This window comes from Thalassophryne amazonica, chromosome 20 (genome assembly GCF_902500255.1).
Source record: "Thalassophryne amazonica chromosome 20, fThaAma1.1, whole genome shotgun sequence".
Taxonomy (NCBI): Eukaryota; Metazoa; Chordata; class Actinopteri; order Batrachoidiformes; family Batrachoididae; genus Thalassophryne; species Thalassophryne amazonica.
Window position 1 is genome coordinate 13,225,492 of NC_047122.1, and position 19,823 is coordinate 13,245,314.

Sequence of the window (19,823 nt, forward strand, 5' to 3'; positions counted from 1 at the left end):
TTACACTGCTGGCCGTTACGTTTTTTTCAGGGGTGCATAGCTGGAAAATGATCATTTCTTTACATTGCTTGTGGACTCACTGCTTCCGATTCATAAGCAGCAAGTCCAGAATTTATTCTTTAACCTTCGTCAAAACCATTTAAAGATGGCAATCATGACTCACCATTCTGGTGATTAAAGTCGCAAAACGGGACTCTTTTCTATTGTTGTGGGCAGAAGTGAGAATCGTCCAGCGTTTCAGGCCAGAGTTTTGATTCATTCCTCATTTAACGTGATGTTTTTTTATGGGGCAGCCCACGACACAGTTCTCTGGTGTGGAGTGGACCATTAATATCTCCCAGTTCTCCGGTTCATAAACTGAAGTTACTGTCCCTCATGTAAAGTCTCAGCTGTTCACAAACAAAGATGGGGCAAGGATCACAACTTTGTGAACAACCGTGTGAAAAAAAATAGTCCAACAGTTTAAGAACAATGTTTCTCAATGTTCAATTGCAAGGAATTTAGGGATTCCATCATCTACGGTCCATAATATAATCAGAAGAGGCAGAGAATCTGGAGAACTTTCTACACATAAGCGGCAAGGCCAAAAACCAACACTGAATTCCCGTGACCTTCGATCCCTCAGACCGCACTGCATTAAAAACCGACATCATTGTGTAAAGGATCTTACCGCGTGGGCTCAGGAACACTTCAGAAAACCATTGTCAGTTAACACAGTCCGTCGCTACATCTACAAGTGCAAGTTAAAACTCTACCATGCAAAGTGAAAGCCATACATCAACAACATCCAGAAACGTCGCCTTCTCTGGGCCCGAGCTCATTTGAAATGGACAGACACAAAGTGGAAAAGTGTGCTGTGGTCTGATGAGTCCACATTTCAAATAGTTTTTGGAAATTATGGACGTCGTGTCCTCTGGACAAAAGAGGAAAAAGACCATCCAGATTGTTACCAGCGAAACTTCAAAAGCCAGCATCTGTGATGTTATGGCGGTGTGTTAGTGCCCATGGCATGGGAAACTTAAACATCTGTGATGGCACCATCAATGCTGAAAGGTACATCCAGGTTTTTGAGTGACACATGCTGCCATCTAAGTAACGTCTTTTTCAGGGACGGCCCTGCTTATTTCAGCAAGACAATGCCAAGCCACATTCTGCACGTGTTATAACAGCGTGGCTTCATACTAAAAGAGTGCGGGTACTAGACTGGCCTGCCTGCAGTCCAGACCTGTCACCGATTGAAAATGTGTGGCGCATTACGAAGCACAAAATACGACAACGGAGACCCTGACTGTTGAACAACTGAAGTCGTACATCAAGCAAGAATGGGAAAGAATTCCACCTACAAAGCTTCAACAATTAGTCCTCAGTTCCCAAATGCTTATTGAGTGTTGTTAAAAGGAAAGGTGATGTAACACAGTGGTAAACATACCACTGTCCCAGCTTTTTTGAAACGTGTTGCAGGCATCCATTTCAAAATAAGCAAATATATGCACAAAAATAATAAAGTTTATCAGTTTGAACATTAAATATCTTGTCTTTGTGGTGTATTCAATTGAATACAGGTTGAAGAGGATTTGAAAATCATTGTATTCTGTTTTTATTTACATTTTACACAACGTCCCAACTTCACTGGATTTGGGGTTGTACAACCAACCAAAACAGGTCCCTCCCCCAAAAAAGAGACGTCCTGTTTTTTATGAATTACATCGATCTTGACATGCTGCAGTGAGATCACAGCTCAGGGACCATCAACAAATTACCACAGCGAAAGGAAACACTTTGATTAAAACCTCAATAGCATCACATTTATGGTTTCTAGTGCCACCAAACTCACATCACACATCAGTGAACTCCCTCTTATTGTACTACAGCACGTAGACTGGAAAAAGATACTATCATATGATTTCAAGGATTTTTTTTATTGTAATGAATATGAAAAAAATCTCAACTTTTATTTACATCTTGTAGTGCAACAAAACACACATCAATAAGCTTCCTCTGCTTGCACTGTTTGGTGGTGGAGTTTGTTGTCTGTATGACAACGTTTGGAAAGACGTGTCATTTGATTTAAAATGGTGATTGGCTTTGAAGTTATTGATTCCAGAAAGTCGAATCTTATCACTGTCTAATTAATTTAATTCCAGAGCTATTTGGTATATTTAGAGTGTATATTGTTATGTATTGAGATTTTCTTATGTCTCTTAAGTTGTATATTTAGAGAAGACTGAAGGCTGGAGTTGCAGGTAATAACCTACATTTGTACTTGAAACAGTCAACATGCTGGAGCTTCCGCCTCTGAAGGACCTACTCCCACAGCGCGTTGCGCACCACCTTGGGTGATAACTGCCAATAGCCCCAGTATATTAAAACTTTCTGGGGAAAACCCTGGATAGTGATAAATAGGGTTTTATAAAAAGCTACTGATAACTGTCCTCTGTATCTGAATATATACAACATACAACAAATAAATAAAGGACATGGGATATTGCACATATGAATAATGTCTTTATTGTCATTGTATGAGGGGGAAACAAAACTGGGGGTGCTCCCGCAGAGCTACTATACACCACAACAAAATCCCCAGACATCTTATACACCACAAATAAGTCATTTAGATATGAAAAATATACTGTATACTAATATATATATATACACACACACACACACACACACACAGAGAGTGAGGCAAATAAGTATTTGATTCACTGTTGATTTTGCAAGTTTGCAAGAAGCTCTGAAATGCAACTCCAGACAGTAAACTGCAGTGAGTTGCAGCACCATTTTGGTGAAAAAAAACTGAACTTGAAAAAGGTTAATGAAAATAAATTTCTTGTGGAACAGTGTGGATGAGGAGTTAAAGCAGCATCCAAACATTCAACAGTTTAAAACAAAATATAAATAATGTGTTTTCACAGGATACAGGGATGAAGTGAGGGTGTGAGAGTCAGTAGGTGTTCACAGGAAACCGTTATTATTGATTTCTATATTTACTTGTCATGCACTTGACTCTTTTACGTGAACAAATGCCAAATGCTAACTTTAACATTGAAAATGTCATAGACATGCTAATGTGTTAGCATCGTTACAGTTCTTAAGTTATAAAATACATATATAAACTGCTTCAGAAGACCATAACAGGTCAGTTTAACATAAAAAGGTAAGTATTACTCACAGACACATACTCTTTAATGTTTAGCAGGAAAAATTAAGAGAAAAAGAAGCGCACCCACGGCCCAAAAACCCTGAGGACCCCTTATTAGCTGCCCAAAGTGGCTGATGTAAAAAACAAATTCAGCACTGAACGGTTCCTGCACTTTCTACTGATCACTGATCTCAAAAATTACCCAGGCAACTGGCAAAAGCAAAAAAAAAAAAAAAAAAAAAAAGCCAAGATTTTTCATCCCTGATTTCTTTACTCAACTTGACGAGCTGAACGTAGTGTTGGAGAGTAGATCGCACAACGTTCACTACCATGTCACGTTGGTTGCACGACATTTATGTGTGAAAGATTTTTTGGAAAATTTCAAAATTCTCTTTGTGCAATTGCATGCACAAGCACCCCTCCCACGTTCATTCTACACCCATTAACTACGAGTTTACTCTCCTGCATGACACAGTGCATGCAAGTGTGTGGATCAAAGTCGTGCAAGTGTCAGGGGGCCTTTACCTTTCACTGTACTTGTTACAATGACAATAAAGAACCTGAATCTCAATGTATTCATCACCTGACTTGTCTCAAGGAAACTGGCAATAAAACAGATTATTTACAAGTTGTTATGATTGTAAATAGTCAGAAAACAAGCTCCAGAATGCAGGCAGCAAAACTCAAAGGATAAATTCCAATCCAAAGTGATTTATTTACAGGTGAAATCCAGTAGTCAAAAAATCCAAATGGAGAAAAACAAAACAGCATTCAACACCCACAGAAGAAAGGCACTTAGTGGAACAAAAACAAAAACTTGATGAGGGGCTGGGAAAGCAATAATTGCACAAAATACTCATAAAACGTGAAGACACAGGAACAACAGAGATCTCAAAGCATGAGAATCAGACGGCAAGGAATCGAGCACAGGTGAGGACTTAAATAACAAACGAGCCACTTACGACAAAAAGCATGTGAACATAAGGTGACTGAAAATAAAACCTGAGCCTAAAGATAAATGCAACGTAACCTAATTCAAGTACCACAGTAAAAGAAGAAACAGAAAATCACATAAATCCAGACAGACTAAAGAACCAAATGTGTAAAACCAGAACTGAGCCAAGAAACCCCCATCATAACAGGAATCAACATACTGAAAATAATGTACAGAAAATTAATTAATAACGTTAAATGACTGTCGAGTTAAGTACAAACTAAAACAGGATCACAGGGCGACACCAAGTGGTCACTCAGGACAAGGACACCTGGAACTAAATGGTCAATGGGTTACAGAAATGAATGGAATGGCGATCACACAATAATCAAAGGTGCAAGGAAAACAAATAGCAAGGACCCAAAAAGATAACCATCAAAAGAAAACCCAACCACATGAAATCAGAATAACACAAATAAGAAATACCAAGAAAGCAATAATCCAGATGATCAAACCCACATACAGTTAATCAGTGATGGGAATAACGGTGTTGAAATAAACGGCGTTACTAACGCCGTTACTTTTTTCAGTAACGATTAATCTAACTAATTACTCTGACTGTCACTATAACGCCGTTACCACTACCGACACCCCGTTACTGCACGTTACTGAAGCCGCTCAATAATCTTTTTTTTTTTTTTTACTTCACGCATACAGACACAGGACTCTCAAGCGCAAGTGTGTGTGTCTTGTCAGTGTGTGTGTGTGTGTGTGTGTGTGTGTGTGTGTGAGTGACAAAGGAGGGGAGGGTGAGATAACCGCCTAAGCAATGATGATTGGCTAAGGTATAGTAAGATTACATCTTCAGCCAATCAGAGAAACTAGGTGGGTGGATGTTTAGAGCGCATGCATAGTGGAGGGTGTTTACAACGCATAGCGAGAGATGGCGAGTGAGGAGGATTCAAGTGTGAAGACAGCGTTTGCCAGATGGAAATACAGACACTACTTTAACCACGTTGAGGTCAAAGGTAAAAATGTACACGTCGAGTGTACATTATGTCCCCGAGCAAAAACTTTGTCCACGTCTTGTGTAAGCAACTCCAACCTACTGAAACACCTGTCGACGGCTCACGCTTCCGCTAAACTAGTGGCCCAAGAAGACCAAGACACAGGTAGCAGGGCTGGTGTTAACGTGGGGTCCGCTAACAAAGGGCACGGTGAAGGACCCTCACTGTGTAAGCAGCAAAAGCTTGATTTTTGTGCTTCAGCTCCCCAAAAACTAACGCAGACAGAGCTCTATGACTTGATAGGGAGATATATTGTGGAGAACATGCTGCCGATGTCAACAGTGGAGTCAGACTCCTTCAGGGCTCTGATAGGGAAAATACCGAGAAAAGGAGGCGTCGGCCCGCCTTGTAGAAAGACATTTTCGAAATACATTGATGCCGAATATGTTAAAATGAATGCTGAGCTCAAAAAAGAATTTGAACAGCTGGAATATTTGGCAACTACTGCAGACATATGGACTGCACACAATAAAAGCTACCTTGGCGTAACTGCACACTGGATACATCCACCAACAAACATGGAACGAAAAAAAGCTGCCCTGGCATGCCGACGGTTTAAGGGCCGTCATACACACGAGAGTATCGCCACAGAGCTTGACAACATCCACTCGTCATATGGCATTTCGCACAAAATAACAGCAACTGTCACTGACAATGGCTCAAATTTCATTAAGGCTTTTAAGAGGTATCAGTCAGTCGAGGAGGATGACTCTGGGGATGAGGAAGATGATGAGGTGACTTTTGTTGACATGAATGATGTCTTGCAAAGCCGTGTTGATGACGATGTGATTAATTTACCACCACACTACAGGTGTGCATCACACACACTGAACCTTGTGTCTTGTTCTGACATTGAGAAGTGGATTTTCTCCAGACCAGAGAAGGCAGTTTACAGGAGTGCAACTGCAAAATGCACAGCCTTGTGGAATAAGGCCAGCCGTTCCACAGTGGCTGCAGAGACTGTAGAGGATGTGGTTGCAAAGAAGCTGATAGTGCCTTGCAGTACCAGATGGAATTCTTTTTATGAAGCCTTAGCTAGGATCTGTGAGATTCCCATAGTCGATCTCAACACCATCTCATCCAAGTTCGGCTTGAAAGCAATCACAGAAAAAGAGCATCAGCTCCTGAAGGAATATTGCATTGCGATGAAGCCGCTGACAGTCGCCCTAGATATCCTCCAGGGAGAGGACAACTGCTACCACGGCATGCTGCTACCTCCCCTGGAGACCTTGATGATGAAAACCCTTGAGCTGAAGAGTGGACTCCAAATACTTGTGGACCTTCCAGAGGCAATTGTCAAGGTAAGAACTACATTTCTGTCTAATACATCCATACGTTGTGAAAATGAATAATATAGAGTATATATTGTACTCAAGTGTGTGTGTGTGTGTGTGTGTGTGTGTGTGTGTGTGTGTGTGTGTGTGTTTGTGTTTGTATAGACAGTCAGTCATATGTTCTTTGCTTTGTCATTTCAGGCGATAAAAACAAGATTTACAGAGGTGCTGGAGAGCGACAGTGCTCTCCTGGCTGCTGTGACTCTGCCCAGGTTCAAGTTACGTTGGCTGCGAACACAAGAAAGAAAGGACAAGGCCAAAGCAGAGCTGCTGGCGGTATGTCGTGCAAGTCTAAGAAATGAAGACCAGCAAAAAGGTACAAGCACCACCACACCCACATGTACCAGCTCAACTGTTGAGGATGCGTTCTTCTCCTTTGATGATGAGGACGACACTTCTGCTACTGCGGAAAGTCAAGTCGCAGATTATTTGAAATCAGGAGCCCAAGGGATGGACTCACTTCATGGATTTCCTCTTATAAAGAGAATTTCCCTGAAGTATAATGCTGCCACTCCATCCAGTGCTCCAGTGGAGAGACTGTTTAGCCTGGGGAAGCTGGTCTTCACCCCAAAGAGGAACAGACTCTCTGACCTCAAATTTGAGAAGCTGCTTCTCCTACGATACAACCACTGGTTTAAGGGCTAAAATGTTGAGATGACTGGGTTGAGTGGGTGGATGGATGGAGAGAGGAATGCATGCATGTTTAGAGTTGGATTTAACAAATGCATGAACATTTTCAGTTCAATTTAAAAAGCACTCCTGTTAAGCTATTTACTTTCTTTAAGAAACAAAATTGAAGCACTTTATGTCCATCTGTTGGCTATAGTTGTGTACTAATTCTGGTAAGTTAGAGTTGCAGTAAATGAAAACCTTTGTGCAGGTCTTTGCTGTTGGTGAGACGACTGGGTTGGCTGGTTGGATAAATGATTGCATAATGATGAATGAATGCATGTTTTGGACTTTAAGTTGGATTTAACAAATCCATATACATTTTCAATTCAGTTTAAATGAGCCTCTGTTAAATTGTGTACTTTTCTTTTTAAAAACATATTTTGAGAACTGTATGTCCATCCGTTGTCTATAGTTTGCATTGAGTTGCAATAAATGCAAAGCTCTGTGAATGTACTTGTCTTTGCTGTCCTGCTCTCTATGCATCTGGCTTATGAAACACACTCTGAGAAGGAGGGGGGGCTAAGAGGCGAGTAACGCAATAGTTACTTTTAGTGGTAACTAGTTACTTTTATAGTGGAGTAACTCAGTTAGTAACTCAGTTACTTTTTGGGAGAAGTAACTAGTAACTATAACTAATTACTTTTTCAAAGTAACGTGCCCAACACTGCAATTAATACAAAAATAAAGACAACTCAAAAACCCAGCCAAACGGGCTGATCGTGCAGAATCACAACACAGGTAGTTACAAAACCGTTCCATTACTTATGCAGCCCATCATCTTGGCTTTTTATACTATTGCTTTCATATAAAAGCCAAGATGATGAGTTGCTCCAGCCAAACTGAGAAGGGAATGCGCAACATACAAAATATCCCAGCAGGCTTTGGCAAATGAATCATATCCTTTACACAGCCTAGTCCCAGATCCTCAAAGCCTTGGCCCCCAATGCCTGAAATCATGTCACCCATTCTACCTAGGGGCGCACTAATCCCGATACCGGTATCGGATATCGGCCCGATCCCGTATGTATTTATTTGTAGTGGTAATCATAAAACTGCTGATTTTCCTTTATAAATCATTGGTTGTTTGGATAAGCAATTTCAGTTAAATATATCATATAGCAGACAAACACAGATATTTGACAAGTGAAATGAAGTTTATAGGATTTACAGAAAGTGTACAATAATTCCTTAAACAAAATTAGGCAGGTGCATAAATTTGGGCACCCCAATAGAAAAAATACATCAATATTTAGTCGATCCTCCTTTTGCAGAAATAACAGCCTCTAAATGCTTCCTGTACTGTAGCTTCCAATGAAAGCCTGGATTCTGGTTGAAGGTATTTTCAACTATTCTTTTTTACAAAACATCTCCAGTTCAGTCAGGTTTGTTGGTTTCCGAGCATGGACAGCCCGCTTAAAATCACACCACAGATTTTCAATAATATTCAGGTCTGGTTGTTGTACTTGTTCCTCTGCATGAATGCCTTAGTAGATTTTGAGCAGTATTTAGGGTCGCTGTCTGGTTGCAACTTCAACTTTGTCACTGATTCATGAACACTGTTCTCAAGAATCTGCTGATATTGACTGGAATCCATGTGACCCTCAACTTTAACAAGATTCCCAGTACCTGCACTGGCCACACAGCATGATGGAACCACATCCAAATTTTACTGTAGTTCTTGGAATGCTGTGTTCTTTTTCAACCATGCATACTGCCCCTTGTTATGCCCAAATAACTTCATCAGTCCACAGCACCTTATTCCAAAATGAAGCTGGCTTGTCCAAATGTGCTTTAGTATACAGTACCTCAAGTGACTCTGTTTGTGGCGTGTACGCAGAAAAGGCTTCAGCCCCGTTTACACATAGACGGTTTTGTCGGCGGGCAGTATGTAGACCGAAGTTCGCGGTAGTTCCGGCTGTTTTCGCGGTGTAAAGGGGCGGAGCATCACCCGCGTTTTAACCGCCGTACTAGCCGCAAATACGCGGATAAAACGCAGCTAAATCCACCGAATAAAGCGGCGTTTTGACGCCGTAGCATCCGGCACACGTCAGGCAACAGGGATTAATACCCAGTTCTATCCGTTACAATCGCAGGTTAAGACGCGCATGAGAACGGCGGTGTTCTGCTGCCGCTGATAATGCCCTGTGTACCGCTGGATTTATCCAGGCAAATCCTGTGTTACTCCAGGAACTTTTGCATATAGGCACCGCCCCCAGAGTATAATAGGCTGAAGCCTCTGTCACTGCAGGGGGAGGGAGATCATACTCAGCCTTTTCTTCTCCTTCCTTTTTCCCCTCCTCAACGTGTTGCTCCGTCTCCACCACAGGGCTACCCTCTGCTTCTGAACCAGACCTCTTGGTAAGTCCTTGCCACTGCCAATTTTCTTTTAGGAGGCATACTGGAGCTTCTCTGCAAAAATATCTGGAGCTGGCCACGAGTGAGAGGCCTGCATGCAGCGCGCTAGCGTTTTTATATTGACCGCCGCCTATCGGCTGTTTGGAACGCCGTTAACAGGGAGGTGGCGTTTAGAACAGCGTACTGTCCGCTAGCGCTGCCGTTCTGTCTGCCTCTGTCGCTGGTTAAAACGCCCTCGAGGACGCCGATGTGGGCTCTATTGCCGTTTTACACGCCGTTGATTAGGGATATAACGCCGGCCGCCAATTACGGCGGTGTAAACTGCAGCACTACAGGAAGAGGCAGGATGAAACAGCGATTAAAAAGTATCGAACGCCGTTGTTTGTGTTGTCTCTGTCATCACGCGAATTCTCAGGGAGCGCTCCAGGAATTATTCGACATGTTGAATAATTATTTCGACGATTCCCGATAAAGCCGGAACTAAGCCACGCCCCCTAGTCCCAGCGTTAACAACAGCGTGTGATCCTTAAGACAGCCAAAAACTCTTCCGGGACACTTCCGGGAGCTCTTACCATCTATAAGTAAACGGGGCTTTTCTGGCATCCTCACGTGTGAACTTTATATTGGAGTCCACCGAGTTGATGTGTTCTGTAAAGTCCTCAACCTCCTGTTGCTTGATTTTAACCCATGTGTCATCGACATATCTGAACCAGTGACTGGGAGGGATGCTTGTGAAAGACATCAAGGCTGTCTTCTCCACTCGCCCCATGTACAGATTGGTCACAATGGGGGATACCGGAGACCCCATCGCACAACCATGGATCTGCCTGTAGTAATTCCCCCTAAACAGGAAATACGTGGTGTTAAGACAGATCTCCAAGAGTTGGCAGATGTGGTCTGGTGTGAGTTTGGTCCTTTCAAGTAGAGACACATCCTCCAGCAATCTCTGCCTCACAGCTCAGATGGCCTCAGCGGTGGGGATGCAGGTGAACAATGATGTCCCATCAAATGACACCATAGTTTCATCTGCCTCCAGCTGCAGGTCCTTGATCTTGTTCACAAAACCTTGTGTGTTCTCCACATGGTGGTCTGAGTTACCCACTAGAGGAGCCAAAATCCACTTGAGGTGCTTGGCCAAATTGTACGTGATGGAATCTGTGCTTCATACAATAGGCCTGAGTGGCACGTCCTGATTTTGGGCAGTCCATAGATGCATGGAGTGGCGTCCCCAGGGTACAGTCTGTAGTATGCCTGCCTGTCGATGAGTCCCTCTTTCTCCAGGTTTTGGAGGTAGCTAATGATTTTCTTCTTATAGCCGCTCGTGGGGTCTCTCTTCAGACATTCGTATGTATTGGAGTCACTGAGCAAGTTGTTGATCTTGGCCTCGTAGTCCGATGTGCTGGCGGGAGACAAAGGAGGCAGGAGAGGTGGCAGGAGATATATAAAAATCATGTAAGTTTTTAAAATATGTCACTCCACATTTCAGCGAGAATTGTTTGGATCTGCCACACACTTGCTCCAGCTCTGTTCACATGCCTTGGTGAATATGAGGTTTTCCTTTTCTTTTCTTTTTTTCTTTTCATTCGAATCTGGCTCCCAAAATTTCAAAAATCTGCATGTTGCCGTTGTGTCCTTGGGCAAGACACTTAACCCACCTTGCCTGTATATGCATGAGGCGGTGGTCGGAGGGGCCGTAGGCACAGGATGGCAGCCACGCTTCCGTCAGTTTGTTCCGTCAGGTTGTTTACATATATAAAATGTATTTTGAGAAGAATACCTGGAACACTTTTCTCATTAATTTTACCATAAATGGCAGAGTTGCAGTGTCGTTACTCACCATAGCCTGGTGGAGGTCCACTCCATACATAGAGAGCTTTTTTGCATTTTCTAGGAACATCAGATCTGCCTGGGCTGGACTCATTGACCTGCAGCAACATAAAGGTGGGGTGGGGAGCACAATCAGAGTTCACTGCAAGTCCAATAAGGTGAAAAAATACAGACACACACACACACACACACACCACGTATATATATATATATATATATATATATATATATGGTCTATTAGAAAAGTATCCGACCTTATTATTTTTTTCAAAAACCATATGGATTTGAATCACGTGTGATTACATCAGACATGCTTGAACCCTTGTGGGCATGCAAGAGTTTTTTTTTCACGTCTGTCAATTACATCATTCGTCTGTGGGCAGTCTTTGAGTGAGGAGTGGCCCACCCTCTCGTCGATTTTTTCATTGTTTAGGAATGGCTCAGAGACTGCTGCTTTGTTTGATCAAAATTTTTTCAAAACTGTAAGGCACAACTCAGTGGACACCATTCGATAAACTCAGCTGGTTTTCGGTAAAAATTTTAACGGCTGATGAGAGATTTTGGTCTGGTAGTGTCGCCGTAAGGACGGCCCACGGCGCCTGACGGCGATCTGCGCTTCGAGGTGGCAGCGTCTCACCGTTTCAAGTTGAAAACTTCCACATTTCAGGCTCTGTTGACCCAGGAAGTCGTCAGAGAAAAGAGAACTTTCAGAAGAAGTCGGCATGAGGAGTTTATTTGGACATTCCATTATTAACGGACATTTTGTAATGAAAGAACGTGCGGGCAGAGTCGCATGTCGGGCCGGACCCGACCGCGGGGGGTTGCAACAGGAAAAACACCTCTGTTGGAAACCTTAACGGGCAAGTTGGAACATGCCCAAGCTGTTAAACAATTTCTCAGTTACTCACTTGTTGAAAGCCATCAAAAGCCGCCTGAATTTTACAAATGGTTTTCAACACGGAGGTGTTTTTCCTGTCGCGGCGCACACAGATTTGCCAAGTCGTCACGGAAACGACTCGGCGAATTTGCGCGCACGTCTTTCATTAAAAAATGTCCTTAAACAGTGGAATGTCCGCATAAAGTCGTCATGCCGGCTTCTTCTGAATCTTCTCTGTTCTCTCACGACGTCCTGGGTGAATTAAGCCTTAAATTAGGATGTTTTCAGGTCGAAACAGGCCAACAACGGCGCCTGGAAGCGCTGCACGACGTCCTGCTCTGTGGGAAGTCCTTACAGCGACAGAAACACCCCATAATCTCTCATCAGCCGGTAAACTTTTCACCGAAAACCATCTTAATTTCACGAATAGTGTCCACTCGGATATTCCTCACAGGTCCAGAAAATATTTGATAAAGCAACGCGCGCCGTCTCGAGCAGCGTGTGAAACAAAGGAATTCAGCCGAGAGGGCGGGACCACATCTCACTCAAGGCCTGCCCACAGGGAAATGACGTCACCGACACGCGTGAAAAAACTCACTCATGCGCACGAGGGTTCAAGCATGATTGGTGTAATCGCACGTCATTCAAATCTATATAGTTCAATCAATCAATCAATCAATCAATTTTTTTATATAGCGCCAAATCACAACAAACAGTTGCCCCAAGGCGCTTTATATTGTAAGGCAAGGCCATACAATAATTATGTAAAACCCCAACGGTCAAAACGACCCCCTGTGAGCAAGCACTTGGCTACAGTGGGAAGGAAAAACTCCCTTTTAACAGGAAGAAACCTCCAGCAGAACCAGGCTCAGGGAGGGGCAGTCTTCTGCTGGGACTGGTTGGGGCTGAGGGAGAGAACCAGGAAAAAGACATGCTGTGGAGGGGAGCAGAGATCGATAGATCAATCGATTAAAAAAAAAAAATAAAAGGGTCGGTTTATTATCTAATAGACCTCGTATATATATATATATATATATATACACACACACACACACGTGGTGTGTCCATAAAGTAACGATCCTTTTAATTTTTTTTTTTTTAACTATATGGATTTCATTCATATGTTTTTACATCAGACATGCTTGAACCCTCGTGCGCATGCGTGAGTTTTTCCACGCCTGTCGGTGATGTCATTCACCTGTGAGCACGCCTTGTGGAAGGAGTGGTCCCGGCCCCTCGTCGGATTATCATTGTCTGGAAATGGTGGAATGAAAACAACTTTTTTTCCATCAGAATTTTTTCAGAAGCTGTTAGAGACTGGCACCTGGAAACCATTCGAAAAAGTTATCTGGCTTTTGGTGAAAATTTTACGGGCTTCACAGAGAATAAGGACTTTAACTACAGCTTTAAGGACCCCTTTAAGGACGGTCGGTGCGCCGCACTCCGAGCTGCGACGTAGCGGCACAAACCACTGGATCATATCTAAGCTGATGGCTCTGTGGAGACCGTCGTGTGCTCTTTCTCTGGTTATCACAAGAGCTGGACATCAGCCATTTTCCGGCAGATTTCACTTTTAACAAGAGATTTTGTCATGGAAAGCCGCGCGGAGGCTTCACGCGTCACGACCGATTCGCTGATGAAGCGAGACAAAGGAACACCTCCATTTCGGAGTGTTAGAGGACAAGTTTGGACATGTCCAGCTCTCCACAAGTTCTCTTATACTCACTTGACTGGTAAGCACTGAAAGCCGAGATAGGCTTCCAGCTTTTCAGAGCAGACTGAGACGCAGGACTCTCTGGCAAAACAGGGTATTGGAATCCGTTTTTAACATCAACAGTGGCTGGTGTAACGACGTGACAGTGATTCAACAGCACTGCTCTCCTGTTCTGGAAACTTTTTTTATTAACTGCAAACCGTTCTACTTGCCCTGTGAGTTCAGCTCATTCATTCTGGCTGGTGTTCACATCCCACCAACGGCTAACATGCACGAGGCACAAACGCATGCTCACTGACTAGATACTTCATGTGGAGTGAACTAACATGGACTTTTGAGTTATTCTCCTGGGCGACATTAACAAAGGTAATCTCTCCCATGAACTTCCCAAATACAGACAGCTCATCAAATGTCCAACCAGAGAGGACAGATTTCTGAATCACTGTAACACAACTATGAACAATGCTTATCATGCTGTCCCAGATGCTGCACTGGGCCACTCTGACCATGCCATGGTCCACTTGATTGCCACCTACAGGCAGAAACTAAAGCTCTACAAACCTGTAGTGAGGACATCTAAATTATGGAGCAGTGAGGCTGTGGAGGATCTACAGGCATGTTTAGAAAAAACGGACTGGGACTACTTCTTTACTCCACTTGATGAGCTGCACATCATGCTGGCGATGACATCACGCCACATAGCACGACATTTATGCGTGAAAGATTTTTTGAACATTTCAAAATTCTCTGTGCATAATAGCACGCACCGGCACCCTTCTCACGTTCAGTCTGCACCAGTTAAAGACGAGTTTACTCTCCAGTACTCCAGCACCCCCCCGTCCAAGGCTGCGTTCTTTTCCCCTCTACCCTTCTCCCAGTACACCAACAGCTGCACCTCCAGTGACCAGTCTGTAAAGCTCCTGAAGTTTGTGGACAATTGGATGCATCTCTGATGTGAACAAGTCTGCCTACAGACGGGAGATCGATCACCCTATGATGTACACCCTATGTGGCTGAGTTACACACACACACACACACACACACACACACACACACACACACACACACACACACACACACACACACACACACACACACACTAGTTAGTTAGGTAGGTAGGTAGGTATACCCACAGGTGGTATACCTACCTCTACTGGTGGTTGGCTCTCATTGCGGTATTGTATCACTTCCTGTTCCGGAGCACAGCGGTGTTTTTCTCTATCTGTTAGCTGTTTAATCTGCGCAGTTAGATTGATCTAGTTATCTAGATTACGATTTGTTTCCCAGTGTAATCTTTACGTGCCTTAACTAAAGCACTCCTTCTGCTGAATCACCTCTAAATTATTTACACATTATTCACTTTGCGTGTTTTTAGGAATCCGCTAGCTTAGCGTAGCTACTAGCTCTTAGCCGATTTAGCATGGCGGCTTCTCCTGTATCTCCTGCACTTTTCTGCTCTGGGTGTGAAATGTTTAGTTATTCCTCGGCCTCCTTTAGCAGTAACGGTACTTGTAATAAGTGTAGCTTATTCGTAGCTTTGGAGGCCAGGCTGGGCGAATTGGAGACTCGGCTCCGCACCGTGGAAAATTCTACCGCTAGCCAGGCCCCTGTAGTCGGTGCGGACCAAGGTAGCTTAGCCGCCATTAGTTACCCCCTGGCAGATCCCGAGCAGCCGGGAAAGCAGGCTGACTGGGTGACTGTGAGGAGGAAGCGTAGCCCTAAACAGAAGCCCCGTGTACACCGCCAACCCGTTCACATCTCTAACCGTTTTTCCCCACTCGACGACACACCCGCCGAGGATCAAACTCTGGTTATTGGCGACTCTGTTTTGAGAAATGTGAAGTTAGCAACACCAGCAACCATAGTCAATTGTCTTCCGGGGGCCAGAGCAGGCGACACTGAAGGAAATTTGAAACTGCTGGCTAAGGCTAAGCGTAAATTTGGTAAGATTGTAATTCACGTCGGCAGTAATGACACCCGGTTACACCAATCGGAGGTCACTAAAATTAACATTAAATCGGTGTGTAACTTTGCAAAAACAATGTCGGACTCTGTAGTTTTCTCTGGGCCCCTCCCCAATCGGACCGGGAGTGACATGTTTAGCCGCATGTTCTCCTTGAATTGCTGGCTGTCTGAGTGGTGTCCAAAAAATGAGGTGGGCTTCATAGATAATTGGCAAAGCTTCTGGGGAAAACCTGGTCTTGTTAGGAGAGACGGCATCCATCCCACTTTGGATGGAGCAGCTCTCATTTCTAGAAATCTGGCCAATTTTCTTAAATCCTCCAAACCGTGACTATCCAGGGTTGGGACCAGGAAGCAGAGTTGTAGTCTTACACACCTCTCTGCAGCTTCTCTCCCCCTGCCATCCCCTCATTACCCCATCCCCGTAGAGACGGTGCCTGCTCCCAGACTACCAATAACCAGCAAAAATCTATTTAAGCATAAAAATTCAAAAAGAAAAAATAATATAGCACCTTCAACTGCACCACAGACTAAAACAGTTAAATGTGGTCTATTAAACATTAGGTCTCTCTCTTCTAAGTCCCTGTTGGTAAATGATATAATAATTGATCAACATATTGATTTATTCTGCCTTACAGAAACCTGGTTACAGCAGGATGAATATGTTAGTTTAAATGAGTCAACACCCCCGAGTCACACTAACTGTCAGAATGCTCGTAGCACGGGCCGGGGCGGAGGATTAGCTGCAATCTTCCATTCCAGCTTATTAATTAATCAAAAACCCAGACAGAGCTTTAATTCATTTGAAAGCTTGACTCTTAGTCTTGTCCATCCAAATTGGAAGTCCCAAAAACCAGTTTTATTTGTTATTATCTATCATCCACCTGGTCGTTACTGTGAGTTTCTCTGTGAATTTTCAGACCTTTTGTCTGACTTAGTGCTTAGCTCAGATAAGATAATTATAGTGGGCGATTTTAACATCCACACAGATGCTGAGAATGACAGCCTCATCACTGCATTTAATCTATTATTAGACTCTATTGGCTTTGCTCAAAAAGTAAATGAGTCCACCCACCACTTTAATCATATCTTAGATCTTGTTCTGACTTATGGTATGGAAATAGAAGACTTAACAGTATTCCCTGAAAACTCCCTTCTGTCTGATCATTTCTTAATAACATTTACATTTACTCTGATGGACTACCCAGCAGTGGGGAATAAGTTTCATTACACTAGAAGTCTTTCAGAAAGCGCTGTAACTAGGTTTAAGGATATGATTCCTTCTTTATGTTCTCTAATGCCATATACCAACACAGTGCAGAGTAGCTACCTAAACTCTGTAAGTGAGATAGAGTATCTCGTCAATAGTTTTACATCCTCATTGAAGACAACTTTGGATGCTGTAGCTCCTCTAAAAAAGAGAGCTTTAAATCAGAAGTGCCTGACTCCGTGGTATAACTCACAAACTCGTAGCTTAAAGCAGATAACCCGTAAGTTGGAGAGGAAATGGCGTCTCACTAATTTAGAAGATCTTCACTTAGCCTGGAAAAAGAGTCTGTTGCTCTAGAAAAAAGCCCTCCGTAAAGCTAGGACATCTTTCTACTCATCACTAATTGAAGAAAATAAGAACAACCCCAGGTTTCTTTTCAGCACTGTAGCCAGGCTGACAAAGAGTCAGAGCTCTATTGAGCTGAGTATTCCATTAACTTTAACTAGTAATGACTTCATGACTTTCTTTGCTAACAAAATTTTAACTATTAGAGAAAAAATTACTCATAACCATCCCAAAGACGTATCGTTATCTTTGGCTGCTTTCAGTGATGCCGGTATTTGGTTAGACTCTTTCTCTCCAATTGTTCTGTCTGAGTTATTTTCATTAGTTACTTCATCCAAACCATCAACATGTTTATTAGACCCCATTCCTACCAGGCTGCTCAAGGAAGCCCTACCATTATTTAATGCTTCGATCTTAAATATGATCAATCTATCTTTGTTAGTTGGCTATGTACCACAGGCTTTTAAGGTGGCAGTAATTAAACCATTACTTAAAAAGCCATCACTTGACCCAGCTATCTTAGCTAATTATAGGCCAATCTCCAACCTTCCTTTTCTCTCACAAATTCTTGAAAGGGTAGTTGTAAAACAGCTAACTGATCATCTGCAGAGGAATGGTCTATTTGAAGAGTTTCAGTCAGGTTTTAGAATTCATCATAGTACAGAAACAGCATTATTGAAGGTTACAAATGATCTTCTTATGGCCTCGGACAGTGGACTCATCTCTGTGCTTGTTCTGTTGGACCTCAGTGCTGCTTTTGATACTGTTGACCATAAAATTTTATTACAGAGATTAGAGCATGCCATAGGTATTAAAGGCACTGTGCTGCGGTGGTTTGAATCATATTTGTCTAATAGATTACAATTTGTTCATGTAAATGGGGAATCTTCTTCACAGACTAAAGTTAATTATGGAGTTCCAAAAGGTTCTGTGCTAGGACCAATTTTATTCACTTTATACATGCTTCCCTTAGGCAGTAGTATTAGACGGTATTGCTTAAATTTTCATTGTTACGCAGATGATACCCAGCTTTATCTATCCATGAAGCCAGAGGACACACACCAATTAGCTAAACTGCAGGATTGTCTTACAGACATAAAGACATGGATGACCTCTAATTTCCTGCTTTTAAACTCAGATAAAACTGAAGTTATTGTACTTGGCCCCACAAATCTTAGAAACATGGTGTCTAACCAGATCCTTACTCTGGATGGCATTACCCTGACCTCTAGTAATACTGTGAGAAATCTTGGAGTCATTTTTGATCAGGATATGTCATTCAGAGCGCATATTAAACAAATATGTAGGACTGCTTTTTTGCATTTACGCAATATCTCTAAAATCAGAAAGGTCTTGTCTCAGAGTGATGCTGAAAAACTAATTCATGCATTTATTTCCTCTAGGCTGGACTATTGTAATTTATTATTATCAGGTTGTCCTAAAAGTTCCCTAAAAAGCCTTCAGTTAATTCAAAATGCTGCAGCTAGAGTACTGACGGGGACTAGAAGGAGAGAGCATATCTCACCCATATTGGCCTCTCTTCATTGGCTTCCTGTTAATTCTACAATAGAATTTAAAATTCTTCTTATTACTTATAAGGTTTTGAATAATCAGGTCCCATCTTATCTTAGGGACCTCATAGTACCATATCACCCCAATAGAGCGCTTCGCTCTCAGACTGCAGGCTTACTTGTAGTTCCTAGGGTTTGTAAGAGTAGAACGGGAGGCAGAGCCTTCAGCTTTCAGGCTCCTCTCCTGTGGAACCAGCTCCCAATTCAGATCAGGGAGACAGACACCCTCTCTACTTTTAAGATTAGGCTTAAAACTTTCCTTTTTGCTAAAGCTTATAGTTAGGGCTGGATCAGGTGACCCTGAACCATCCCTTAATTATGCTGCTATAGACGTAGACTGCTGGGGGGTTCCCATGATGCACTGTTTCTTTCTGTTTTTGCTCTGTATGCACCACTCTGCATTTAATCATTAGTGATCGATCTCTGCTCCCCTCCACAGCATGTCTTTTTCCTGGTTCTCTCCCTCAGCCCCAACCAGTCCCAGCAGAAGACTGCCCCTCCCTGAGCCTGGTTCTGCTGGAGGTTTCTTCCTGTTAAAAGGGAGTTTTTCCTTCCCACTGTAGCCAAGTGCTTGCTCACAGGGGGTCGTTTTGACCGTTGGGGTTTTACATAATTATTGTATGGCCTTGCCTTACAATATAAAGTGCCTTGGGGCAACTGTTTGTTGTGATTTGGCGCTATATAAAAAATTGATTGATTGATTGATTGGTAAAAGAAGTATTGAACATGTCACCATTTCTCTCAGTAAATATATTTCTAAAGGTGCTAAAGACATGAAATTTTCACCAGATGTCTTTAACAACCCAAGTATTG

At 42.8% G+C, this 19,823-nt stretch overlaps 1 protein-coding gene across 1 annotated transcript in view; it reads right to left on the bottom strand.

The window, feature by feature from the left end:
- epb41a (erythrocyte membrane protein band 4.1a) overlaps nucleotides 1-19,823 on the bottom strand; it is a 349,346-nt gene that overhangs the window by 200,344 nt on the left and 129,179 nt on the right. Inside the window, exon 9 of the mRNA XM_034160644.1 lies at nucleotides 11,342-11,429. Within this exon, the coding sequence (XP_034016535.1) occupies nucleotides 11,342-11,429 (88 nt within the window). The remainder of the gene's footprint in view (nucleotides 1-11,341; nucleotides 11,430-19,823) is intronic.